At 49.4% G+C, this 26,598-nt stretch overlaps 1 protein-coding gene across 9 annotated transcripts in view; it reads right to left on the bottom strand.

Annotated features, from left to right (window-relative positions):
- The window catches only part of SHANK3 (SH3 and multiple ankyrin repeat domains 3), a 449,651-nt gene that overhangs the window by 292,486 nt on the left and 130,567 nt on the right, over nucleotides 1-26,598 (bottom strand). For 8 of the 9 annotated variants that reach the window (XR_014012079.1, XR_014012080.1, XM_081209761.1 and 5 more), the window contains exons 3-4: nucleotides 13,888-14,091; nucleotides 10,656-10,727 (exon numbers count right to left, since the gene is read on the bottom strand). Coding sequence is in view for 7 of the 9 variants with exons in the window: in XM_081209761.1 (XP_081065887.1) it covers nucleotides 10,656-10,727; nucleotides 13,888-14,091 (276 nt within the window). In the remaining 2 variants the exon portion in view is untranslated. Of the gene's footprint in view, nucleotides 1-5,236; nucleotides 5,461-10,655; nucleotides 10,728-13,887; nucleotides 14,092-26,598 lie in introns of those variants that run through there. The other variant, XM_081209766.1, reaches the window with a different exon arrangement.

Below are 26,598 nucleotides of genomic sequence, written 5' to 3'. Positions count from 1 at the left end.
ACATTCTGTAAAAGGTAAAGGTAAAGGATGCCGTTTACCTTCCCACTGGAGCACTACCTATTTATTTACTTGCACTTTGACGTGCTTTTGAGCTGCTAGGTTGGCAGGAGCAGGGACCGAGCAACGGAAGCTCACCCTGACATGGGGATTCGAACGGCCTACCTTCTGATCGGCAAGCCCTGGGCTCTGTGCTTTAGACCACAGCGCCACCTGTGACATTCTGTAGCCACTCCCATTTCCTCCAACTGCTCTCCTCCTCCTCCACAGTCCAATTCTGTTCACACCAGAATAATGCGTAGTGCCCACCCCCCCGCTTTGGAACACCCTCCCCAAAGAGGCTCCTCTGGCTCTCTTTTAGTTTCAGCAGCAAATGAGAGTGCTTCTACATGCAAGGCGGTTTCCTTGGCTCCCGTTCTCCATTCCGTGTTTTCAGGGATGCCGCTGGGAAGTGGGTTTTAGACGTTTCATTTGAGCGGCGTGTGCTTTTTATGCCATGATTGCTAGCCTCTATTGTTCATCGTTTTGCATATTTCATGTGCAATGCTTCATGTATTTTCCTTTAACCAGAGAGAGAGAGACTTATGAATTTATAAACTCAGCGAACAAACATGCAGGTTTCATGGGGGTTCATGGAAGTGTAACCAATGGGATTCTATCCTGCATGACTAACTTAGACACCCTCCAGCTTCTCCGCCCAACTTGGTCTAAATAAAGCCAAGGGATGAGAACCTGTTGCCACCTGTATGGGGTCTGCCTGATGCACACAGTTTAGGGATCAAATGCCTGAGTTATGTGGATGGCAGTGAGAAACACCAGGGCTATGTCACAGGGAGTGTTAGAAATCAAAATATTTTTGGCCTTTATGGTCCAGCTCTCACTTCCATACATCACTACTGGGAAAACCATAGCTTTAACTATAAAGACCTTTGGTGGCAAGGTGATGTCTCTGCTTTTTAGGATGCTGTCTAGGTTTGTCATTGCTTTTCTCCCAACAAGCAGGCGTCTTTTAATTTCATGAAAGCTGGTGAAAGGTGAAATGAAATGAATGAATGAATGAATGAAATCATTGACTGGACGAGTCTTCAGTTGAGTGCCCATTGACACTTCACTTGACCGCCCACACGCTTGCTTCCAATCAGGATTTTATGGGATACGTTCCTGCCTTCCCATAAAATCCCAGCATCACAACCCTCTGAAGGCAGAGCTGGCTGATCAGGGCTGCGTCACTGCTAAGAGTTTGCATCCCACCTTCCTGCCTCTTGCTTTTAAAAAAAGTTTCTTTCCTTTCCTTACCTGGCTTTGCCTGATGTTTTGTATTTCATGATTTCCCCAGTTTCATCAATGCATCCTCCTCCAACTGCTGCATCCCTGCCTTTTCGTCTTTATTTCTCTCCTCTCCCTCTCAATCTTATATTTCACTTACGGCGTTCGACACATTAGTGGCGTTACCTGCCATTATTTTGCAATCTCCCCTGCACCTTAGTCTCCCTGCAATTCCACTGGCTGTACTGTTGGCGATTTAGTGCCTTGGAACACGACATCTGTTTTGGTCCCTCCTGGATTCTGGTTTAACCCTTGCACTGCCTCAACTGACCGATTAAAAACAGGCTTGCTGGGTCAAAAAGGACCGCCTTGCCCATAAGCAACTGGCCAGGTTCCTCCAGACAGAGAGAGAGAGAGAGGCTGGGCAGCCAAGTGTCAGCTCCAGTGTTTGCCCTCAGCATCTGAGAGTCAGAGGTAGAATCAGAATCATAGAGTTGGAAGGGACCCCCGAGGGACATTCAGTCCAACCCCCTGCACTGCAGGAATCTCAGCTAAAGCATCCATGACAGATGGCTACCCAATCTCTGCATAATAATAATAATAATAATAATAATAATAATAATAATAATAATAATTTATTTATATCCCACCTCCCCAGCCGAAGCCAGGCTCAGAGCGGCTAACAAAAATAAAAGTAACACAGCATTCTAAAATCAATTCATTCTAAAATCAATTCAGAATCAAATTTATGGCAACCACTGGGCTAGAGTTCTATGAGGATTACCAAAGGAGGGGGTCAGACTGCGCCTTGGCCAAAGGCCTGGTGGAACAGCTCTGTCTTGCAGGCCCTGCGGAAAGAAGTCAAGTCCCGCAGGGCCCTAGTCTCTTGTGACACAGCATTCCACCAGATTGGGGCCACGGCCAAAAGAGCCCTGGTTCTGGTCGATGCCAGCCTAACCTCCCTGTGGCCCGGGATCTCCAAGGTGTTTTTGTCTGAAGACTGTAAGGTCCTCCGTGGGACATACCAGAAGAGGCGGTCCTGTAGGTACGAGGGTCCTAGGCCATATAAAAAACCCCCTCCCCTTTACTAATATTGGCTGTCCTTTTTTTGTGGCGACCACAATTGCATCCAGTCACGTTAGGAAGAAGCAATGCGAAGGGTTGGTAGTTTGGTACTAGGCAGGCCGAGGAACGCTCACAGTAAAAAGCTCCGGTGAAATACGCAGCAGTAAAGACAATAATCCGGCGAGTGGGAGACCCCCAGTGCAGCAGAAACAGGAGCAGAACGAGGAGGGAAATAGGAAACCTCATCCATGAAGGCTGCCCCTTATTGCTCTTTCACAAGCATGGAGGCCTAATAGTTCGTGAATGCTGAAGGCACCATGCCAGAATTACCGATCGCTCCCATCACAACCTGGGATTTATCTCCGGGCTTCGAGGAAAGAGTTATGAGCGGGTCAGCTGCACGCCAGGGAAATGGTCCGTGCTCTGCTGCAGCTCGGCTGGTGAGAAGCAAGGTGAGAGGAGCCTTGCTGTGTCTTTCGTTCCCACAGCTGCGGAAGAGCTTGCTTGGAAACCAGGGTCCACACCTCAGCCACACATCATCTTGGTTCCCTCCTTTGCACACCTTCCAGCTTGTCAACATCCTTCTCAAATTGTGGTGCACAGAATTGGTACTATGACTCCCCTTGATGGAATTGATGCAGCCTAGAATAGCATCTGCCTTTTTTGCTGCTGCATCACAGTGTTGGCTCATATGAAGTTTGTAGTCCACCAAGACCCCTAGATCCTTTTCACCTGTACTACTGGCAAGCCAGATGTCCCCCATCCTATATTTGTTTATCTGGTTCTTCCTGCCTAAGCGCAGAACCTGACATTTGTCCCTATTGAAACTCATTTTGTTAGCTTGCACCCAGTTCTCCAATCTGTTACTGGTCATCTTCAACTCTGATTCTCTCTTCTGCAGCATTAGCTACCCTTCCCAGTTTAGTGCCACCTGCAAATTCGTTGAGCATCCCCTCAATTCCTTCATCCAAGAATGAATATAGCAGTTTGTGAAAAGGTGGCATCAACGCCTCAGCAGAGGAGGAAATACCACCACTGAGTACATGGTGTGGCTTCAGGTGGGGCAGAAGGTGAACAGGCTTTCCAGGGCCCCCTCCTTCTTCCCTGCACAGATAAACTATATTTTGGGACTCAAAATTCAGACGGACACATTTTGACACAGCTACAAATCATTTGGTGCTTTGGGTTAGTAAGCAATTGGCCAGGCTGACTCTTGTGTTCCTGGCCCCCACCCAGGGGTGCTGAGATCCTCAGGACACCTCTCAGGCCTTCTCTGGGCTCCAGGTAACTGTGGCAGGCTGGCTCAGATCGCCTCTCATTTACACAAAACTGCTTGGCGTCAGCAGACAACTCCTTTAAGTGTGCTTGGAGGGGCGGCTGCCAAAGTCGGGATATGAAGTTAATAGCCAAGAATGTGCTGGTAGAGGAAAGGAGGGGCTGGAATGGGGGGAGAGATGTTGCGGGGGTGTTTGGCTCACAGCTGCCCAGCTGGTGGCCCTTGGCAAAGCAGCCCATTATCCCCCATTAGGAAGGAATTGTAAGGAAAATCAACAGCCTCCAGAAAAGGGCAGGGTGGGGGAATCCAGCTCATTACAAAAAGGAAAGAGGGAGGGGGAGAAATAGAGGAAGGAAGGAAAGAAGGAGTGCATGTAGCAGAGGCTCCTTTTCTCTCCCCCAAACTGCAACAGAAGGGAGGAAATGAGATGTTCTTCTTGCAGGGAACTGACTCCAACTGCCCTTCAGGAATCATCACCAGCTGGCAAGGCAGGAAAGTCCAGGGCAGGGACAGGATCTGTGAGTGCAAAAGGGAAGCCGCAGGTGGGCTGAAGCCCACCGCCACCAGTGCAGCCCCTGCCCACAGGTGTCCAAGGACAAGCCCCCCCCCCAATCCAGCCCGCGTGCTGTCACGGACGAAGCTCGAGGTTAAACAGCAAGCAAGTAGGTGCATCTCATCTGTTTGCCACCACGAGCTGTCAGATAATCAATTCCCTGACGCACAATGAAAAAGAAAGAAAAACCCAGAGAGAGAGGGAGGGAGAGAGAGAGAGAGGGAGAGAGAGAGGTCTTTAGCTGCCACCCCAGCAGGGAAGTCTCAAAGGAAGAGGAGGAGGGGGAGTCTCTGTCCTGGATGGGAAATCCAGTCTGGCCTCAGGATTGGGGACAGAGCCCCTCGCAGACCACCACCCCAGATTGACTCCTGTGCCAGCGCACCAAGGATCTGTACAGGTTCCGAGGTGGCATCTCCATGGGCCAGGTTCATGGACTCAGGTTCGTATCCTGCCCCCTCCCCCTGCTCCCCCCTCCACTGCACCCCCCAGTGTGAAGCAGACAGTGTGGCACAATCAAATATCCATGAAATAGCAAGAGGCCGCAAGGCCAGCCTAAGAGATGCTGGAGAATGAGGATAAAAGCTTGCCCCCCCAGACTTTGCTCAAAACAGGAGCGATCGGGCCTTGCAGCACGGAATCACAGAACCAGAGAGTTGAACCCTTCGTCCAGCCCCCAGAGCCTAAGGACATTTCAGAGCGGCTGCAGAGAACAACTTGCCAGCGAACTGGTGCCCTGAGGGTCAAATCCATGCATGTCCTGTGGCTCTGCCACCCTTAACGGTAGCCGAGAACCAGCTTCTGTGCAGAAGTTAGCTTCATTTCCATCCTGCTAGCACCCTTCCACCCCCAGGGACGAGAGAACGCTGCCCTAGTTATCAGCCCATGTGCCAGGGGCAGAAATCCAGTTGGAGGGCGGTGGAGGGGCACAAATGGCCAACGCACGCCCACAGCAAGGCCATGTGTCAAAAGTGGAGGCCAGCCCAGGCAGCCTGGAGGGAGTCCCCATCCCTTTCCCCACCAACGGAGCGGCAGTGAGGAAGGTCAAACCCAGAGCGTGTGGCTAAGTGAGGGTGGGGTACCTTGCTTTTGGCTCTGGACCTGCCACGCCTCGGCTTTTGCTCCTGGTCTCCCCGCGGGGTCGGTTTCCTTCCCAGAGAGGCGCCCATCTTCCACCCCACGGCGCTGACTCTGTCCCTCGCTCATCTCCACACTGGCTTGAGGACAGGGCGTAGAGCTCACACCCGGACGGACACACACGCACACAAATGCTCACTGTCAGGCGGACACACACACACACACTCGCACATTCCACAACCTTCCCTCCGTCCAAGCAAAACAGCAGCGGCTGTGCTGAGGGGACGCACCGCGGCCAGCTTTGCAAATGACCCTTTCTGCAAGCCCCTCACTGCTGCTGTTGCAGGAGGCGTTTGTGCCTTTCCTGCCTCCCCCCTCGCCCTGCCAGACCTCTGCCTCTCTCTCCTCTCTCAGGCCAGCTGTCCCGAACGGCCTCTCTGGTGCTGCATGACCCAGAAGGAAGCGGGCAACTGCCAACCACCTGCCATCGGCTCCAAAGGCTGAAACTCAACACCATGAGAGGTTCCAGAGGACAGAGAGCCCAGGAAAGGATGGGCTGGGGCTGGGGGGGTGGAGGCAATGTCCTCCCTCTCATTTAGTCATTTGTTTATTTTTTAAAAAAGAATGCTGTCCTGTTTTTCCTCCAAAGCAGCCGACGACAAGACATTCAGATCAATAAAACAGTGTCATGAAAGAGGCAGCCACAGCAGGATCGATACCATCCCAGCAGCAGAACGCGCTTCTTTGCCGGTTTGCTTCGTTTATCCCTGCCTCTCCTCCGAGGAGCTCGAGGTGGCCCGCAGAGTCACCTCGTCACAACGACCCTGCGAAGTAGGCTGCGTTAAGAGAGCGGCTAGCCCAAGGGAGCTCTGGGACGCAGGCAGGATTCGAACCTGGGGCTCTGTGGTGCTAGACTTGAGCTGCCGCACTGCCGTACATCAGACATCAACCTCCCTCAAAGAGCTTCAGTGTTTTAACCAACTGGGGGAATACTGTGTTACACTGTTACACACCACCAGAAATTTGTGTATTTTTATGTTGTGATGTGCCCTGAGATCTGCACATGACGTTCTGGAAAAACATACAGTCGTTCCTTGGTTCTCGAACAGAATGTGCTCCAGGACCGTTTGACTCCCAGAACCATTTGAAAACCAAGGCGCAGCTTCCGATTGGCTGCAGGAGCGTCCTGCAGCCAATCCGAAGCCGCACCAGACATTCAGCTTCTGAAAATCGTTCGAAAACCAGAACACTCACTTCCAGGTTTCCGTCGTTCGGGAGCCGATTTGCTTGGGAGTCAAGGTGTTTGAGATCCAAGGTATGACTGTAATGAAATGGTATATAATGAGGTCTTATTTAATCCCAGTACCAGAAGATTAACTAAGCAAGCCATATAATAGAAGAAGAAGAGTTTGGATTTGATATCCCGCCTTTCACTCCCTTTAAGGAGTCTCAAAGCAGCTAACATTCTCCTTTCCCTGCCTCCCCCACAACAAACACTCTGTGAGGTGAGTGGGGCTGAGAGACTTCAGAGAAGTGTGACTGGCCCAAGGTCACCCAGCAGCTACATGTGGAGGAGCGGAGACGCGAACCTGGTTCCCCAGATTATGAGACTACCGCTCTTAACCACTACACCACACTGGCTCTCAAGTGGGCTCTAAAGTGAGTAAATACAGCCTAGCAGGGCTTCCCTAACTGGTTTCCAGCTGCTTTTGGATGATATTAATAATAATAATAATAATAATAATAATAATAATAATAATAATAATAATAATAATAATAATACTAATAATAATATTTATACCCCGCCAATCTGGGCGGCTTCCAACAGAATATTAAAATACAATAATTTATTAAACATTAAAAGGTTCCCTAAACAGGGCTGCCTTCAGATGTCTTCTAAAAGACCACAGTTCCCATCATTCCTAGCTAGCAGGACCAATAAATACAAATTTAATAAATAATGAGAATAAATAATAAATCATTTGTGGCATTTTGATTCAGCATTCGAGAGTGGGGGAAGTGGCCGGGGAAGTTAAAAAAGAGCTCAGACGTGGACCGGGAAAGTGTGGGCCTGGGTCTAGAAACTGTGGGGCAAAACTTAAGTGTGGATGAGCCCTAAGATTGGACCTATGTCCTCAGTCACAGGCAAGTCTCTGGGAGAAAGCATTGCCTGGAATCTTGCTGTGAGGTTTTCCTTACGGAAGGGAACAGCAGCTCCTGGAAAGATCAGGCCTTTGCTAGACATCATTGCCCATCCTCAAGCAGAACCACGGTGAGAAACGGTTTCAAAACCCAATTGAAAACCCCTCCTGAAAACAGCCGCAGGGTCTACTCCAATCAGTATATCCATGGACGAGTCACAATCTAGACACTGGCTCACATCGCTGCCACATGGCTCTCCCCATTCCGTGAGACATTCTTCGGAGATTTCTGCACCTTTAGCCATCACAAAAGTGTAGCCTGCCTAAAAAGAGAGCCGGGTTTCCTTGTGCAGAATTGCAGCAGTGGAAATCAAAGAGCGCTCCTAAAAGCACCTCCAGGGATCACAAGTCTTCAAAAAAAAAACCACAATTCTGTGATGATTTTACTAACAACATTTCCTTAATTATAGAGGGTATCAAGCTATCTCCTCTGACTCATGATGAGAAGTTCAAAATGGCTCACACTGGCCTAGAGGTAATTAACTCTGCGGAAGATTTGTATCCGCACCAAGATAACGCTCATTGAACGGAACGCAGCCTCAAAGTATTCTGAACTGCACAGAAGCCGTCCACAGACCAAGTCAATATTTGCGGCTGCTTACCAATTGCCACTTTGCAATCATTTTCTGAAGGCTGCTTTCCTTGCCAAAAGGGCACGGATGAAAACTGCTATCTTAACCCAATCAGAGGGAATTGCAGGGGGCGGAGGGGGGAGCACATTGCCAACCGCACGGAGCAAAGACAGCTTCTTGCAAAATAAAATAAAGGCTGCTCTGAGATATTGCTCATGCACACACAAAAAGACAGACAGGGAAGGGTGGAAAGAGGCTCCGCTGGCCGACTCTTCAAATTGCCGATGGCTGGTATTTGTACATCTCAGAGCGCTTCTGCTGCATTTCTTCTCCAAGGAGATCAGAGCACCAGACGTGAGCTGCTTCGGAGGCAGGAGAGAAACAGGCCAGCCTTCCCTTGGGATGAACATCACCCTGGTGCTTCCTCAAGGTGAGGGCTCACCATTGCTAGAGGCAGAAGGCCAGGCCAAATGGTCTCCTTTGGCCTGATTCTGCAAGGCTCTTTCTAATAAAAAAAGATCGGGATTTAGTCCAGCAGGTCCTCAACCCCTGGAACGGGCAAGGGACCAACCCAAGCGGTTTGTGGCCTCGGCCACAAGGACAACAAGCTGCCTGCCAGGCTCTGCAGCAGCAGACCCAACCTGTGGGTCCCCAGATGTTGTTGGACTACAACTCCCATCATCCCTGAGCTCTGGCCTTGCTAGCTAGGGATGATGGGAGTTGTAGTCCAACAACATCTGGGGACCCACAGGTTGAGAACCGCTGGACCAGATGATCCCTGGGTGTGCCTTCCAACTGCACTCCTCTATGATCTTGCCTGCTTGATGCCTCTGGGTCAGTTGGAGGGATCCATCTGGACAAACAGGGCGGTGGGGGGGGCAGCGGGGAGAGATCATCATTTCTCTCCCTGCTTTGCATCTGCAGCGTTTCCCCCTCCGCCCAACAGCTGCTGTTTCCTAGATGGACTGAAACCTCAGAGGCGCTCTCCCCCTCCTTCTCCCTGCACAAGAGCGCCAGAAACCAGGCCGGCACCCCTGGAGCCACAGGCCAAATTGAGCGGCCCTGCTGTGAGCAAAAGGGGGGAGGGATGTAGGCAGGAGGGGAGAAGGGGGAATGGGCATCATTTTATGTCTCACACAACAAGAGTTGCTTCAGCAGCTGAGGCATACTTTGCGGGGCCAAGTGTTGGAGCCCTCTCTTAGGCGGTGGGAGTAGGCAAGCCATGGCTCAAAGACCAAGGAGGCATCCGACTGGCACTCTCCAATGGAAGGGCTGCAGCTCAGTGGCAGATTGCCTAAAGGTAAAGGAAAAGGGACCCCTGACCATTAGGTCCGGTCGTGACCGACTCTGGGGTTGCGGCACTCACCTTGCTTTATTGGCCGAGGAAGCCGGCGTACAGCTTCCGGGTCATGTGACCAGCATGACTAAGCCGCTTCTGGCGAACCAGAGCAGCGCACGGAAACACCGTTTACCTTTCCGCTGGAGCGGTACCTCTTTATCTACTTGCACTTTGATGTGCTTTTGAACCGCTAGGTTGGCAGGAGCAGGGACTGAGCAACGGGAGATTACCCCGTCGCGGGGATTCGAACCGCCGGCCTTCTGATTGTCAAGCCTTAGGCTCTGTGGTTTAACCCACAATGCCACCCGCATCCCTGCTTTGCATGAAAACAGATTGCCTGCTTTGCATGAAAACAAATCCACATTTAATTCCTGGGATCTCCAGGTCGGGCAAGGAATGTCTCCAACCTGCCCTGGTCTGAAACCCTGGAGAGCTGCTGCCAGCCAGTGTAGATAAAAGAACGTAGGAAGAGCCTGCTGCTGGATCAGGCCAGTGGCCCAGCTGGTCCACCATCCTGTTCTTCTCACAGAGGCCAACCAGTTGCCCATTATGGGAAGCCTGAAAGCAGTTTCCGAGCACGTGAGCCATAGAATCATAGAATCATAGAGTTGGAAGAGACCACAAGGGCCATCGAGTCCAACCCCCTGCCAAGCAGGAAACACCATCAGAGCACTCCTGACACATGGTTGTCAAGCCTCTGCCCAAAGACCTCCAAAGTAGGAGACTCCACCACACTCCTTGGCAGCAAATTCCACTGTCAAACAGCTCTTACTGTCAGGAAGTTCTTCCTAATGTTTAGGTGGAATCTTCTTTCTTGTAGTTTGGATCCATTGCTCCGTGTCCGCTTCTCTGGAGCAGCAGAAAACAACCTTTCTCCCTCCTCTATGTGACATCCTTTTATATATTTGAACATGGCTATCATATCACCCCTTAACCTCCTCTTCTCCAGGCTAAACATGCCCAGCTCCCTTCCCGTGGTTTCCAGCAACTGGTACTCAAAAGGATAAAACCATGCTGGGTAGTAGCTATGAATGTGTCTTGAAATAAAAAAAATAATGTCTTAGATATATACTAAATGTTCATAAATCTACCAAGCAAACACGTACGTAAATATATAAACCACATGTCTGGAGCAGCACAGGAAGACCGTCCTGAAACCATTTTGACTCCCAAGCTGACCAAACGTTTTCTCTGCAAGGAGGGAGGGGGTGAGGGAACCTTCTCATTGTCTCAGGAATGGCCAGACTACCAGGGGCTGGGTCATGTGCAAGGGCCTCCCCTGCTCGCCTTGAGGATGGCGGTCTCTTCTTACCTTTGTGTGCAACTTGGCAAACTGCTTGTCGTCCAGCAGGCTCTGGATGTAAACTCGCCTCTTGTACCGGAACTGGAGAACAAGAGCAGAGAGGAGAAAGGAGCGTCACCCACAAATCGCCAAAACAGGCCCTGTGCCAAGGGCAGCCCACAGGCTTCAGAGGCATTTAAGGATGTCAAGAAAGCCCAGTTGCAGGATCAGGACCAAGGGGGGGGGGGGCTTTAGTCTAGCATCTTGTTCTCCCAGTGTCCAACCAGGTGTCTGAATGGAAAGTCCACAAGCAGGATCTCTCCCCACCTGCGATTCCCAGGAGATGGTATTCAGCGGCTCACCATATTGGTTCAGTTCCTTCCCTTTGGAAGCATTACAAGTTCTTTTATATCTTGGGGGATATAGCAGCAGCAACAAAGCTCAGAGCTTATCCACCCTTGCCATTCCTCCGCTGTTTTCATGCATCGTCCACACTTTAAAGCTCTCTCTGAGCACCCTTTTTTTAGATCTGGAGATTTAAAGCTGCTCTTTAAAGCTGAATCAGAGCAAACATCAATCCGCAGAAAACCCAAATGGCTGTTTGCTCCAATTCAGCTTTAAAGAACAGGTTTTCACAGGGAAAGGGGCACTTGGACACAGAGCTTTAAAATCGGACCTGGGAACCACCCCCCCTTTTTTTTTTAAAAAAAAGTAGTATATGGGTAGGACCGAATCACTCCATGCCTGCTCAATCTTGGCTGTAAAAAGGCTCAGAGAAGAAGTCAGTACTCTCCTAAGAATGTTCTTGGGCTCTGATGAATTGCCAGGGTAGAGGAATTCTAGTGTCACCCTCTCTCCCACCACAGCAAACACGGTCCATACTGAGAGTTGGGAATTAAAAAAATGAGAGAGAGAGAGAGAGAGAGAGAGAGAGAGAGAGTTGGGAGAACGGGCAAGTCCATTCACCTGGGGGGGCACAGAGGAAGGGGAAATTGGTTAGGTCTATTGGGCCATCAACCTGGGGATTTACAGGTCAAAACCATGTTTGCAGGGAACCGGTTCAAATCCCACACGGGGCTCGTTCACACTTCCGTTTGGTTCGTGATTTCTAGGCGTGGGTCTGAGAGGTTTTTCTTTTTTCCACCACTTTTCCTGGGAAAACCCGCTGCTGACCGCTGAGGGATACCCCACACGTCTGCTTGTCTTGGGCCTAGAAAGCATGACTCTGAGCGGGACAGCTGCAAGCAGCCTCCCCCTTACCTCACTCCTTTCCCAGGGAAAAGCTGCTCTTTGGTGTGGAATGGGAACAAACAGCAACCTGCAGAAAACATGATTGCCACTTGCTCTGATGGAGCGCAAAACAGCGGTTTTCCCTGGGGGAAAGCAGCGGGACCAGAGGAAGTATTTAATCCACAGAAAAAACAACTGACCTTCGTTGCGATTCAGCAGTAAACAATGGGTGTTCCCCAGAAAAGAGGTGGGGCAAATGGAAAGTATCTCAGACCTGCGCTTAGAAATCAGTTCAGCATGGAATACTGTGCAGGATTTAACTTCCTGTGAACTGAGCTTTTTGAGTAAGGAAGGAAGGAAGGGAAGAAGGAAGGAAGGAAGGAAGGAAGGAAGGAAGGAAGGAAGGAAGGAAGGAAGGAAGGAAGGAAGGAAGGGAAGACCAAACTTCCAGTTGTCATGGGAGATAGATAAAAATTATTCCCCACCCAGGAAGAGTCCTGTGAAAGTGTCTGGACCCTGAGCAGGTCCTGTGTGGTTGGCATCACTCCGTCCTTCCCATTTTCCAAGCACAAAAACCCATCCAGCTCTTCTCCTCCCTCCCTCCCTTTCCTAAATTTAGCTCGGTGGTGATTCATTGTTTTTGAAGCAGCGTACCTGAAGAGCTATGTGAAGAAGAGGTGGCAAAGGTTGGCATTTTAGAACTAACTAGCAAATCAGAGAAGGAGCAGGCTGCTGGGCCCGCTTGGCATTCACCAAGGAGCTCTTGAGGGACTCCAGTGTGAAATCGTTGATCTCTTTTGCTAAAAGACATGCCTAACATTAGCCCCCTCCCCCTCCCCCCATACCTGAGGCTTGCAGAGAAGTTCCTGCAGCATCTGCTTTCGGAAAGGGTTTTGGGGAGCAGGGAAGATATGGGAAAACAAAAGGGGGTGCCTGCGTTAAATTGGTGGGAAACGGCTGCAACCCCCCTGTTATGTACTGAGTTGAATAGGATCCAAAATGCAGCAGTCTGATTGGTCCTAGAACAATAGGATCCAGAATGCAGCAGTCTGATTGGTCCACAGGAGCCCCCCAATCCAGCTCCAGGCAGAAGTGAATCCGCAACCTGATTGGCCTACAGGAGAATCCCGGAATTAGCCAATCACATGGGGCCCATTATGTAAATAATGTACAGTGGTACCTCGGGTTACATACGCTTCAGGTTACAGACGCTTCAGGCTACAGAATCCGCTAACCCAGAAATATTACCTCAGGTTAAGAGCTTTGCTTCAGGATGAGAACAGAAATTGTGCAGCAGCGGCGCGGTGGCAGCAGGAGGTCCCATTAGCTAACGTGGTACTTCAGGTTAAGAACAGTTTCAGGTTAAGAACGGACCTCCAGAACGAATAAAGTATGTAACCAAAGGTACCACTGTATATAAAGCAGACAGTCTGGGGGAACTTCCATTCTTCCTCACCACTATGAGCTGAATAAAGAGCATGAAATCCACTCTCGACTCCAAGTATATTTCACGCCCAAATCTGATTGGGGTGGCAACATTTGTCGGGTGCCAAGGCACCAGATGCATACCACCACATCCACATTTAGACCATGTGATGCAGCCACTTTTGGAGGCAAAAGATCACAGGCCAGGGAGGCCCCGGCCAGGATGGGCAAAGGTGACCCACAGGGCCTCTGCTGCAAGAATTAAACGCTAAGCCAGTATATCTAAATGGGATTTTAATAGATCTTTGAGGTCCAAGTAAGTGGTTGCTGAGAGCACCCAGCCTGACCTCCAGTGCAGCAAGGGGGTCAACCATCGATTACCTAGAATCACAGAATCTTAGAGTTAGTCCAACCCCCTGCAAGGCAGGAATCTCAGCTAGATTAAAGGCTGGCAATGCCATTCAGAAGCTTGGTCTCTGGAGAAGGAATGCCCCCCCCGTTGTTTCCATTCCACCCCAGCTCAACATGGCCCCCATGCCCCAAGGCAGGCCCAAGTGGGGCTGGGGGTGGTAGCTACAGAAAACGAGGCAGGCCTGCAGGTCGGTACCTCCAGGTAAGGGACCGGGGTGTCCGGGTTCAGAGGGTACTCTCTCAACAGCCGCTCTTCATCCAGGAACTTCCCGGCCCTGCCGTTGAAGGCTGGCTGGAAGAGGCCATAGTTCAGTACGTCCTTCAGGCTGTGGTTCAAGGTGCAGAGAATGCGCTGCTTGGAGACCCAGACGGGAACATCAGGGTTGAGTCGCATACACTTCTGTCAAGGGGGAGAGAGAGAGAGAGAGAGAGAGAGAGAGAGAGAGAGACGTTGCTGAGCAAGCGTAGGCAATTGGTACAAAATGTGGGCAGGGGGAGGGAGAGGCATTGGGTTTTGTTTGCATTTTAATGAGAAGCCACCGTGTTCACTCTTCTTGAACCAATATGCAAAGTGAAGCACAGCTATCCTTCAAAAGCCACACTTGCCTGCATTTTGCAATGCAGCTCTCTGGCAAAAGAAATAAATTGCGTTCGGGGGGGGAGGGGAGTGTGCATTAAAATACATATGCAAGTTAAAAGACAAACGAAAAAACATCTCCCAACTAAAAATGCATTATATTAGGGGAGCCCGCTTTGCAAAAAATGTGCACATTATTTATTTTTATTTATTTGCCTCGTTAAATTTATATGTCACTTTATTGTAAAGGGGAAAAACCTCAGCATGGTTTACGAAAAGAATAAAACAATGTCAAGGGTCTCCTCAGCCAAAGGAATGCACACGGGCAGATGGTTAACTCTTTAAGGACAAAGCTGACACTTAACAGTAGTTTCCATGGCTTCAGATACCACACACATCATTTTAGTGCAGCGGTCAGCAAACTTTTTCAGCGGGAGGCCGGTCCACCGTCCCTCAAACCTTGTGGGGGGCTGGACTATATATTTTTTGGGGGGTGGGGAATGAACGAATTCCTATACCCCACAAATAACCCAGAGATGCATTTTAAATAAAAGCACACATTCTAATGTAAAAACACGCTGATTCCCAGACTGTCTGTGGGCCGGATTTAGAAGGCGAATGGGCTGGATCCGGCCCCCGGGCCTTAGTTTGCCTACCCATGTTTTAGTGTCTAGGGAGCTATTCCGAGGTCTGTACTCTATGGAGCAGTTGCAGCAGGAGGAGGTCCACTCCCCCTCCGCCAGCTTAGGAACCTTCTACCAATGGGCTGCATACAGCCAGCCAAAGACTATGCCTGCCTGGAAACTGCCTCTGCTCCTCCCTTTTCAGTCCCCTCCTGGTTCTGGGAGACAGTGGTGCAGGAGAGGATGGGGAGGCCTCCAGCCCTTCATTTGCCTGACCTGCCTCTTCCTCCTCTTCTTCTGACCCATCTTGCGCTCCACCCTCCAGCTGTGAAGCTTCCCTTCCCTCCAGCTCTTGCCTCCTGGCCGGAACAGTCCCCCACAAATCACTGCCCCTCTCTCCCGAGTGAGATGCCAGCCCTGCTTCCCCCAGTGCACACTTGTCAGCATCTCCCCTGTCCCTGACAGACCATAAAATTATCTACAAAAACAGTTTTAAACAGCTACATTGTTAGCCTATTTACTTATTTCATAAAATCCACACACCTCGTTATAAAAAACTTTCAAGTTGTTGACGAAAAAGATAAGACAAACAACATTGCTGTTTAAACAGAATGAACAACAATTACTTAAAGCGTCCCCCCAAAAAATTAAACTCAACAATAAACGAAAAACAAATTAAAACATGAACCAGCATGCTAAATATCTGGGTAGACTAAACAAAATAGGATCAAGCAAAATTGCAAACAAACATGTGCATATTAAGAGAAATTCTAATTTAAATGCTGATGAATTTTCATGAGGGATTATTAAATATATTCATTTATCTTATAGAAAGGATGTTGAAATGTGGAGAAATTAACTTAAGGCTGAAAAAACGAGCTATTGGGAGAGAACGAAATGAACTGCCCTTCCCTTTGCACACAAAACGGCAGGCAATGCTTTTCAGGGTAGGCAGAAAGAGGGTCCCCAGAGTCTGAAATGCACAGAGATTACCTGTGCAGGTGGGTCTGGTTCCCAACATGTTGCGAGGAAATATTAAGAGATAAATGGTATCAGTTGTCTCTATACTAACACACAGAGCATGGGGAAAAAACACAACGAATTTGAGCTCATACAGGATGGCAAATATGACCTAGGAGGCATTACTAAAACCTGGTGGGATGAGACACATGACTGGAATGTAGGAACAGAGAAATATAACCTACTCAGAGGAAATAGAAGAAACAAGAAGGGAGGAGGAGTAGCATTATATGATCTGGAGCATGTAAGGCAGATTGAGACTACAGTGGTACCTCAGGTTAAGTACTTAATTCGTTCCGGAGGTCCATTCTTAACCTGACACTGTTCTTAACCTGAAGCACCACTTTAGTTAATGGGGCCTCCCACTGCCGCCGCACCGCCAGAGCATGATTTCTGTTCTCATCCTGAAGCAAAGTTCTTAATCCGAGGTACTATTTCTGGGTTAGTGGAGTCTGTAACCTGAAGGGTATGTAACCTGAAGGGTATGTAACCCGAGGTACCACTGTAAAGGGGTAAAAATTGTAAGAGAGAGGAACAACAGTGATCTTACTGTGGGTGTCTGCTATAGACCACCAAGCCAGACTGAAGACTTGGATGATGTCTTCCTAGAGCAGATTACCAAACATTCAAAAAGGAGAGAAATAGTAATCATGGGGGACTTCAACTTCCCCGATATCTTTTGGGACTCAAACCCTGCAAGTAATGCAAGGTCTGACAAATTCCTCTGTTGCTTTGCTGACAATTTCATTTCCCAGAAGGTGGAAGAAACAGCGAGGGCATCATCTATCTTGGACCTGGTCCTCAGCAACAGGAAGGAACTGACTGACAAAGTGGAAGTACTTGCAAACCTTTGTGAGGAAGTGATTGTGTTGGTTTCATGTTACAGAGGAAAGGAAAAGTATAGTTGGACATGCACTCTAGACTTTAAGAAGGCCAATTTTTAAAAGCTGAAGGAGCTGTTGGGTGAGATCCCATGGTCAGAAATACTCAAAGAGTCAAGTTGGATGGGAGGCTCTAAAATGAGAAATATTGAAATTCTAAATGCAGACAATTCCAACAAGAAAGAAAAGTGAGATTCATCTCAAGAAACTGGTGTGGCTAAATTAGAAGCTTAAAGATGAGCTGAGATTTTAGAAGGGCTTGTATAAGAAACGGGAGAAAGGGGAAATAACAAAGGAGGAGTACGCACGAGTAGCCAATAGTTTCAGGGAGAAGGCCAGGAGGGCTAAAACTGAGAATCAGCTCAGGCCTGCAAGTAAGGTTAGAAAAGAAGTTTCTTCAAAGCAAGAAGAACAAGCAAGTCGTAGGTCCTCTGCATGGAGAAGATGGAGAAGTGCTATTGGGTGACAGAGAAGAGGTGGAACACTGCTCTGTCTTCGCCCAAAGGGAAAGCAATGTCCAACCTGGTGATAATAATGATGAGCAAATGATGTAAGGAGGGAGCTGCAGCCTAAGATAGGCAAAGAGGTAGTAAGGGAACACCAGGCTACTTTAGATGAATTCAAATCTCCAGGGCCTGATGAGCTGCCCCCATGGGGAGCTTGCAGATGTAATCTCAGCGCCTGCGTCTATAATCTTTGAGGATTCTTGGAGAACAGGTGAGGTCCCAGCAGGCAAAATGTTGCTCATGCTTTTTAATGAAAACTGCTTGAGGGACACATTTTCTGCTTCAGCGGATGCTGCCCAAGGGTGAAGCCAACAAAGGAGGGATACTCTAAGGCCTCTTCTGAAGTGCGTGAGGGATTAAGGAAGGGATCTCAGTACATTGTCGTTCTTTGTCTGCTATCGTATGTTAAAATTTGAGACTTCAGTCTAGAGCATAAGAAGGAGTCCTGCTGGATCAGGCCAATGTACCACCCAGTCCAGCATCCTCTTCTCATGCTGGCAACCAAGATGGCCATGATGGGAAGCCAGAAACCAGGAGTCAAGCACGAGGGTCCTCTCCCCTCCTGTGGTTTCAGAAGCACTGCTGGCAGAGCATTGGAATCACATCATGGCCGATAGCCACCCATGGCCCTCTCCTCCATGGATTTGTCCAATCCTCTAATAAAGTCAAGCAAGTTGGTGGCCATGACTGCCTCCTACGGAAGGGAGATCCATAGTTGGATTGTGCACGGCTTGAAGAAGGACCTTCTTTTAAGCTGTCCTGAGTTTTTCAAACAAGGTAGATTCGAGTCTACCTTTCTCAACACAAGCCAGAGGCAGCTACTCTTTCTTTCTTTCTTTCTTTCTTTCTTTCTTTCTTTCTTTCTTTCTTTCTTTCTTTCTTTCTTTCTTTCTTTCTTTCTAATATTACTTTTATCAAGTTTTACATACACCCACAGAAAGATTCCATCCAAAATTCAAACTAAAACTAAGAATAAACAAATGCATAAAAATACATAATAACTAAATATATTTCGCCCCACCAACAACCTGTGGTTATTATTATGATGTATGGAAGCGAGAGCTGGACCATAAAGAAGGCTGATCGCCGAAGAATTGATGCTTTTGAATTATGGTGCTGGAGGAGACTCTTGAGAGTCCCATGGACTGCAAGAAGATCAAACCTCTCCATTCTGAAGGAAATCAGCCCTAAGCGCTCACTGGAAGGACGGATCCTGAAGCTGAGGCTCCAAGACTTTGGCCACCTCATGAGAAGAGAAGACTCCCTGGAAAAGACCCTGATGTTGGGGAAGATGGAGGGCACAAGGAGAAGGGGACGACAGAGGACAAGATGGTTGGACAGTGTTCTCGAAGCTACCAGCATGAGTTTGACCAAACTGCGGGAGGTGGTGGAAGACAGGAGTGCCCGGCGTGCTCTGGTCCATGAGGTCACAAAGAGTCGGACACAACTAAATGACTAAACAACAACAACATTATTCTGAATAATCAAACCTAAGCACTCTAGTCTTTTGTATTGATTTCCATCCACCACCTCAAGTTGAGTCATTTTTTTCTTTCCTTAACTGCCTTCTTTAAATGTTTTTCATTTCTTGGTATTAACTTATTTAATTATGATAACTGTTTTGTCTTTTGCAGCTGCTCTTTCTCCATGTCTCAAACCAGCCCAAGACCCTGGTTTCAGGAAATCAACACCTTACACTGCCTTACTCTGGAAACATGAGCAGCTGCCTTCAACCCCCAACGGTTTGAAGCCGTTCCATTGCAGGAGGTGGTTGTGCACAGCAGTCATTGCTTAGCATGTTTTGCAAGTGCTGCCAACCCCCTCTCCTCACAAGAAGCCACAAACCGTGCCTCTCCCTACCTGACCCAAAAATGGGATGGAAATGCAGCCCATGATCCCATCCCTGGTGTTCAGGAGTGGGAGCAGCTAGAGAAAATGCTTTTCTGGTACTTGATTGCTACATCACAAAGCGAAAGATCTATTTCTACTGAAAGCCCAGGACAGGATGTGGGGGACGCTCTGAATTTAGAATCAAAATGAATAATACAAAGGGATGTGTGCTGATCAGACTAACTGCTTCCATAATGCATCCAGTGGAACAGTTACTCTTTGTGAAGCTTCCCCAGAAATCCAGGAGATTGGGAAGTCTGGCAATGGTCCTCAGCACCTCTAATAAATAATAATAATAATTTGGCAGGCCTGTGTCCCCCAACCCCACCCCCAGTACAGCTTTGACAAAAGACCACTTGTACCCTGAAGTTTTACCCACTCACACGTCCTTGCAGAAGGCCTCTGCGGACCTTTTTGAAAAGGCCTCTCTCGCCCAAGCCCATCAAAAACCACCCGATTTGGCACCTGGAAATTCAGGCCATCTCTGAGGGTTGCGAACACGGCAAGAGGAGGTGGCAAGGCTGGTGCTTATCTGCAACACTCATGGTGTACCTGCTCTCTCACCGCCACCCCTGCCAGACTCTTTTCCACAAGCCTCTTTCGAGGAATGGTCAATGTTATGAAAAAAAAATCATGCTCCAATCCTGTGGCCGCAATTACTTCACAGGCAAGTGTTTTTTAACAAGGGGGTGGTGGTGCACCCCACAAAAAACCACTCGGTGACTCGGTCTTATGTTGGTCCTCAGGATGTGAGTGACAATCGTCTGCAAGCCTTCAAGGGGTCCTTTGAGATGCATCCCCTACAAATCCCCTACACAAAGCCACCTCACAGGTAGACACGGCGGAAGCAGCTGACACACCAAAGGTCTCCAGCTGCCTTGACAAACCTGGGAGCAGTCAAGTACAACATTCCTTGTTTTGCTAGAGTGGACATACAAGGGAATGTTTGGTCTAGGCAGTTGAAACTTCCTGTTCCTCCTGGCCTGGAGCATCCTTCCTTGCATGTGACTAGTGGGTAGGCGTGACCTAACCTGTCCAGGTAAAAGGACAAGGCATGCTGCCGCTCTCTCTTTTTCATCTTCCTTTCATCCTGCAAACTTCCTGGACTGAACTGCTGGCTGCCAGCCAAGCAGTCACCCAGGTCATCTTCCTTATGGGGAAAACCTGTTTGTACATGTTTGTAACTTGAAGCCTTAAGCCTGCCTTCAGGGATCACACTGCGCTCTGCCTGATCCTGAGTAAACTTTCTTTTTATTGCTTATGAATAAGGCTGTGGTGTCTTTATTCTTTTAGGGGGGATTCAAGGGGTCTCACCAGGAAAATATTAGAACACATTTCAATCTGGACAAGCCAGATGGAATTGTGTATTGTCTTAAGAAACTCACACAAGTTTGCAACTGGTTTTCTGCTGTGTAAAGGGGAATGCACTCTGCTAAGCAAAGGAACTTGCTAGCTCAAGTTAGGAAGGATATTAATAAACAGTATATCCTCTCCTGCCGCCCTGAACATTCCCACAAAACCTGGCCTTCAGCAAGAACAAGAAGTGAGGCAGGAACCGCACCCTGCACCCAGGAGGTCCTTTTACAAACCTCCTCTGGAGGTGTGGCTCTGTGGGGCCTCCCAGACCCAAGCAAGCCCCTGATAAATAATTTCTTTTCTTTAAAAGAATAATAATTTTATTTTATTAATAAGCAAAATAAACCAAAGAGCATTGTACACGGGTTGTACCTTAAAGTTGTACATTGACAATAAAGGTATTATTATTTTAAAGAAGTTCTGTTGCAGCAAGCTGAACTTGGCATAAGGTTGGACACGATCCCACAACTTGTTGTTCCAAAATATTACAAGAAATACCTTTCCCCACCAAGCTGTGGGGAACCTTAATGTAGGAGGCACAATTTGGAACAGAGAAACAGTTGCCCTTCCCTACTGTAGTCCATTTCTCCATTACCTTTCCCCCCTCCCCGATCAAAGCGGTCAAGTGGTGTCAGGAGTCCAGGTTCCCAGCTTACTAACACAGTAATCATAGTAATTAAAAAGGATGATTTACTGTCAAAACAAACAGATAGCTCCAGACAGCTCTAATACAGCCGCAGACATCATCAGTCAAGATGACCCTTCTGAAGACTACTTCCGGTTTCTACTGAAAATGGAGACCTTTCGCATCTTAGGTTGCTTGCTTTGTTTCCGGTCCAACAGCCCTCCCCTTAGCCAACTCTGAGGAGGGATTGGATCAGTTCCCCCCTCCTCCCTTTCTGACAAAATACTTCCATCTCTGTTCGCGCCTGTCTGAACTTCCCGAGAGCTTTGGCTGGGTTCCCGCCCGCTCTCAGCCGTTCCCTTATCACCTGGCATTCCAAGGACAGGGGAGTTGGCACTAGTTGCTGTTCATCCTGCACGAAAGTTAACTCTTTCTGTCCCTGGCTGCTTTCTTCCGTTGGCTGCAAACCTTCACTGGGAGCTGGCTCATTCCTGACAAGTGGACACGTTTTGGGCAAGGCGATGTTGCCAGTCTCCCTCCACCATGCACCTTAACCGCTCACTCCCAGGAGTGATCCAAGACACAAGCCATTGCCATGAGGGCAAAGGCCTTTGCCAGAGCCTCTGCTGCTCTTCCATGGCAGTGGGCAGGAAGGGGTTCAAGAGCCTCCCAGTGGGAGGGTCAATGGGCACAGCGAAACACTGCTGCTGGCCACTCAGCTTCCATCTGGCCTCTTGGGAATCAGGAGCCTCACTGTGCTGGGTCCCGAGGGTTATCCATGCAGCGAGGTCCGAGTCCAGTCCGAGGTCGAGGATTCGGTATGGAGGCTGTCCGTCAAAGCTGAAGCATGGGATCCAAGGCAGGGAGTCGGGTGAGGTCAGGAACTCTGGCAGAAGAGCAGGTCAGGGTGCAGGCAGGAACAGGCTACCAACAACGTTGCTCCCACAACTTGGGACTGGGCTGGCTGGCTTTTATCTGCCCCGAGGCATAGGGCGGCCCCGGTCCACAGGTGACTTGCTTCTCCTGGCCTGGAGGTGAGCACTCCTCCTGCGGGAACTTAGTTCCCTCCACCTTTCTGCCCTGGAGAGGCTCAGGAGAGGCTGGAGGGTTACCGGACCCAGAGGCAACCTCAGCTTCCCCTGACAGGGCTGAGAGTGGAGCACCTGCAGGCAATGGGTCCTCCATCACCTCAGGAGCCAGAGCAGACTCAGCTGGTGCCTGCACCTGAGGATCCAGCACAGGTGAGGACCCTTCAGGCTCAGGCTCCAGCCCCAGCTCAGCTGGTTCTGGAGGCGGGGACTCCTGTGCAGGCTGGGATTCCTCAGGTTCAGCCTCCGAGTCCGAATCCCAAGCCATCACACCCTTTTGCGATGGAGCACTCCCCCCTTCCTGGTGGGAAATTGTGCCACATGGGCCAACCATGCCTCTCTCCCTTTGCTTCTCATTCTGGTAAGGGATCTGCATTATGCCTCTTTTCAAAGGCAAAGCCTTTGTCACAGGGGTGCCAGCAGAATCTCCCGGCCTCCAAACGCCGACAATCACTGCCAGCAAATGAGCGGACATCAAAGGCTGCCTGGCAGGGCTGTCTTGCGAGATCTGAGCCCTCGTTAAATGCTAAATGACTGGTGCAGGCAGCGGCTCGGTGGCAGAGTGCGCTTGGGTGCAGGGAGCTGCCTAATTAGCCAACCAGCCTGGACAATACGGCCGACCCCAGGTGACCGCCTGCCTCGGGAGTGCTTGACCAGCTTGCTTTTAAAACCCATATTATCTGGGGGTGGGGAGGGGAGGGGGGAGCTGGTTCGCCCTTCTTCCGAAAAGCTGCAGATTCTTACATTGAGGAATGAAAGGGTTGAAAAGCATGGAGAGCAGCTGCCATCCCAACATTTCCATTTTGGAAATCTCAGCAGACTGCCGTTGCAGTGCCAAAAAGGGACTTCCTCAGCCCAGGTTTCCCACAGCTAAGAGGTGGGATTGTCCCTCAGTACAGAATCATAGAATTTTAGAGTTGGAAGGGACCCTGAGGGTCATCCAGTCCAACCCCCTTCCATACAGGTATCTCAGCTAAAGCATCCATGACAGAAGACCATCCAACCCCTGCTTAAAAACCTCCAAGGATGGAGAGTCTATGTCACGGTCCAGTTTACGGGTGATCGAAGTCCTGGCTGAGGATGTCGGGACCGGGGGCAAGATGGCAGGGTGGGAGCAGGAATGAGAGTCCAGAAGCCAGGAGTCAGGAAGCCAGGGGTCCAAGGGTCAAAGAGCTGGGAGTCAAGAAGCCAAGGGCCTGAGGGCCAGGAAGCAAGGAGTCACAAAGTCAAGGGTCCAAGGGTCAAGAAGCAAGGAGTCAAGAAGCCAAGGTCCGAGGATCAGGAAGCAAGAAGCCAAACACAGCAAGGCAGGAAGCGTGTTGCTGCAACAAAGAGCCAAACAGAAATGCTGACCTTATATCCCTTCTCTTGCCACCAGGTGCTGTGGGTTACCAATCGGCCTCACCTGTGCGGCCGCACCTTGGCCTTGCCTCTTCAGAACAAACTTAGGAGGGCCCCAGTCCTGCGAAGCCCTACTGGTCACAGGGCCTGGCTCCTGCACACACTCCTGGCAGTCTACAACCTACCAAAGGAGACTGTTCCACTGTCAAACAGCTCTTATCATCAGAAAGTTCTTCCTGATGTTTAGTCAGAATCTCTTTCCTTGTCACTTCCATCCATTGGTTTGGGTCCTCCCTTCTAGAGCAGCGGGAAAAAAGCTTGCTCTGTCTTCTGTGAAGGCAACCCTTAAGATATTTGTAGATGGCTCTCATGTCAGCTCTCGGTCTCCTCTTCTCTGGACTAAACATACCTGACTCCCTCAACCGTTCCTCATCAGGCTTGGTTTCCAGACCTCTGATCATCCTTGTCTCCTTGCTCTGTCTCCACACCTTCCAGATTGTCAATATCCTTCTTACGTCTTCAGTGCCTAGAAATGGACACAGGACTCCAGGCGGGGTGTTGCAAGTGGCTTGGCTCACTGGGTCAAGGTAATTGCTCTTTGCTGACGAAAGCAGCCTTCCCCAACCCAGTGCTCTCGAGATACTTTGGACTACAGCTCCCATCAGCCACAGCCAGCATCAAATGAAGCGTCCGATCCTCATTCCCAGGGTGTTTTGCTGTCATTTCCCTTACTAGAAAAAGAAGGAAATCTTCCTGGGAGTTGCTTTGTTTTGCAAGAGCTTTCAAGTTGGCTTCAGTTGTGCAGCCTGGATTTGCCAGGTTGTGGCTGAATCCCGCCCGAAAATAGTGACAGTGTAAGAGGCAAAGAGTTCTGGAGGGCACCAGGCTGAGAAAGGCTGGGGGACTGTATTTTGTGTGTGTGTGTGTGTATACACCCGCTGCAAAGAACTTTTCTCTGTGTTAAGATTCCCTCGAAAACTCAACACTGAACATCAAAGGACATAAACTAATATGTGCACTATCGACACTTTGACGATTACATTCACACCCATAATGTTTGTTTGATAAAGTACGTTTTAGATATATCTATATATACTCCAACATGCAAGAGGATGGTCAAGGTCTCCTCTGTTCACTGAAGCCGCCTGCTTGTTCTTCAACAGCCCACTGATGGGTGATCAAAGGAGAAACAGCTGCTCTAATGAATAGAGGAGCCTTTCATTGATGTGGGGTGTGTGGTCCCCCCCTTACTAATTATGAACCACTGGGGGAGGGGAGAGACTTTGGGTTTGGAGTCTGCCTGGCAACCTGCAGAAAAGTTCTGCAAGGTGTTTCTTGAATTAATAGCGCAACAGATTTCTATCAGCTGCACAGGCTCCGTGAAAGCCAATGTGACAGGACAGGACGCGAAGTGGAAGGGCTCACAGCTCAGAGAGAGCGGAGCAGGCTGGCGTCACATGCAGAAAGAAGGTCCAAGGTGCAGCTCCTGCTGAAAGGTGCATGCAACAGAATCACAGAATTGTAGAGTCGGAAGGGACCTCTAGCCCAGCTCCTGCAACGCAGGAATCTCAACTAAAGCATCCATGGCCCTCCAACATCCGGAAAAACCCGGACGTGTCCTCTTTTGCGGGGCCAACGTGCCCATCAGGGTGGATTTTTACACTGAAAGGAAATGTTGTTTGTTTGGGGGAGGCTGCTCTGCATGCCACGGCTGCTGCCAACCCGAGCTGGGGAAAGAGGCATGTGGGCACGGCAGTGGCGGCCCTGTGTGCACCTCTTTCCCCATCTCGGGCTGGCAGCGGCTCAGGCTGTCCTCTTCTTTGCTCTTCAAGATATGGCAACAAAGGGGGTGGGGTGAGGGAGAATGGCTCCTACCCTCAGGAATTTCTCCCTAAGGTTCTGCCAGAATCTCTATTATTATTATTATTATTATTATTATTATTATTATTATTATTATTATTATTATTTTAGTAACTCGAATCTGTTGGTTTGGGCCCTCTGCTCTGAAGCACTCCTCTCCTTACTTCCAAAGTTAGCTTCTTCTGGGGACACGGGGTCGCAATGATGATGATCAAAGATGCGCTCTCTGCCCCAGCTTGGCAACTCTGTGTTGTTGTTGCTTTGTTGTTTAGTCGTTTAGTCATGTCCGACTCTTCGTGACCCCCTGGACCAGAGCATGCCAGGCACTCCTGTCTTCCACTGCCTCCAGCAGTTTGGTCAAACTCATGCTGGTAGCTTCGAGAACACTGTCCCACCATCTCGTCCTCTGTCCTCCCCTTCTCCTTGTGCCCTCCATCTTTCCCAACATCAGGGTCTTTTCCAGGGAGTCTTCTCTTCTCATGAGGTGGCCAAAGTCTTGGAGTCTCAGCTTCAGGATCTGTCCTTCCAGTGAGCACTCAGGGCTGATTTCCTTAAGAATGGAGAGGTTTGATCATCTTGCAGTCCATGGGACTCTCAAGAGTCTCATCTAGCACCAGAATTCAAAAGCATCCATTCTTCGGCGATCAGTCTTCTTTATGGTCCAGCTCTCACTTCCATACATCACTACTGGGAAAACCATAGCTTTCACTATACGGACCTTTGTTGGCAAGGGGATGTCTCTGCTTTTTAAGATGCTGTCCTGGTTTGCCATTGCTTTTCTCCCAAGAAGCAGCCTTGCTGTGGCGAAGCTATGAGCTATGCCGTGCAGGGGCACCCAAGATGGACAGGTCATAGCGGAGAGTTTTGACCAAACCTGATCCACCTGGAGCAGGAACCGGCAAGCCACTCCAGTATCCCTGCCAAGAAAACTCCGTGGACGAAGACAACTGGCAACTCTGTAGAGCTGCTTATTTGTGGTCCAGCCTTGCTCCCTCCGAAGCCAGATTCTGTGTACTAGAAAACTCGCTTGCTTCTCCTCACTGCTGGCAGTTCAAAGCACGATAAACAGCCAGAATGTTGGGAAACAGCTATTGCACACAGAGAGGCTAAAATTCCCCCTGTCAATACAGAAACCGTGTG

Source organism: Podarcis bocagei, assembly GCF_964188305.1.
Source record: "Podarcis bocagei genome assembly, chromosome: 10".
Taxonomy (NCBI): Eukaryota; Metazoa; Chordata; class Lepidosauria; order Squamata; family Lacertidae; genus Podarcis; species Podarcis bocagei.
The sequence above is the reverse complement of the archived record's forward strand: the minus strand, read 5'-3'. Positions and strand labels throughout refer to the sequence as shown.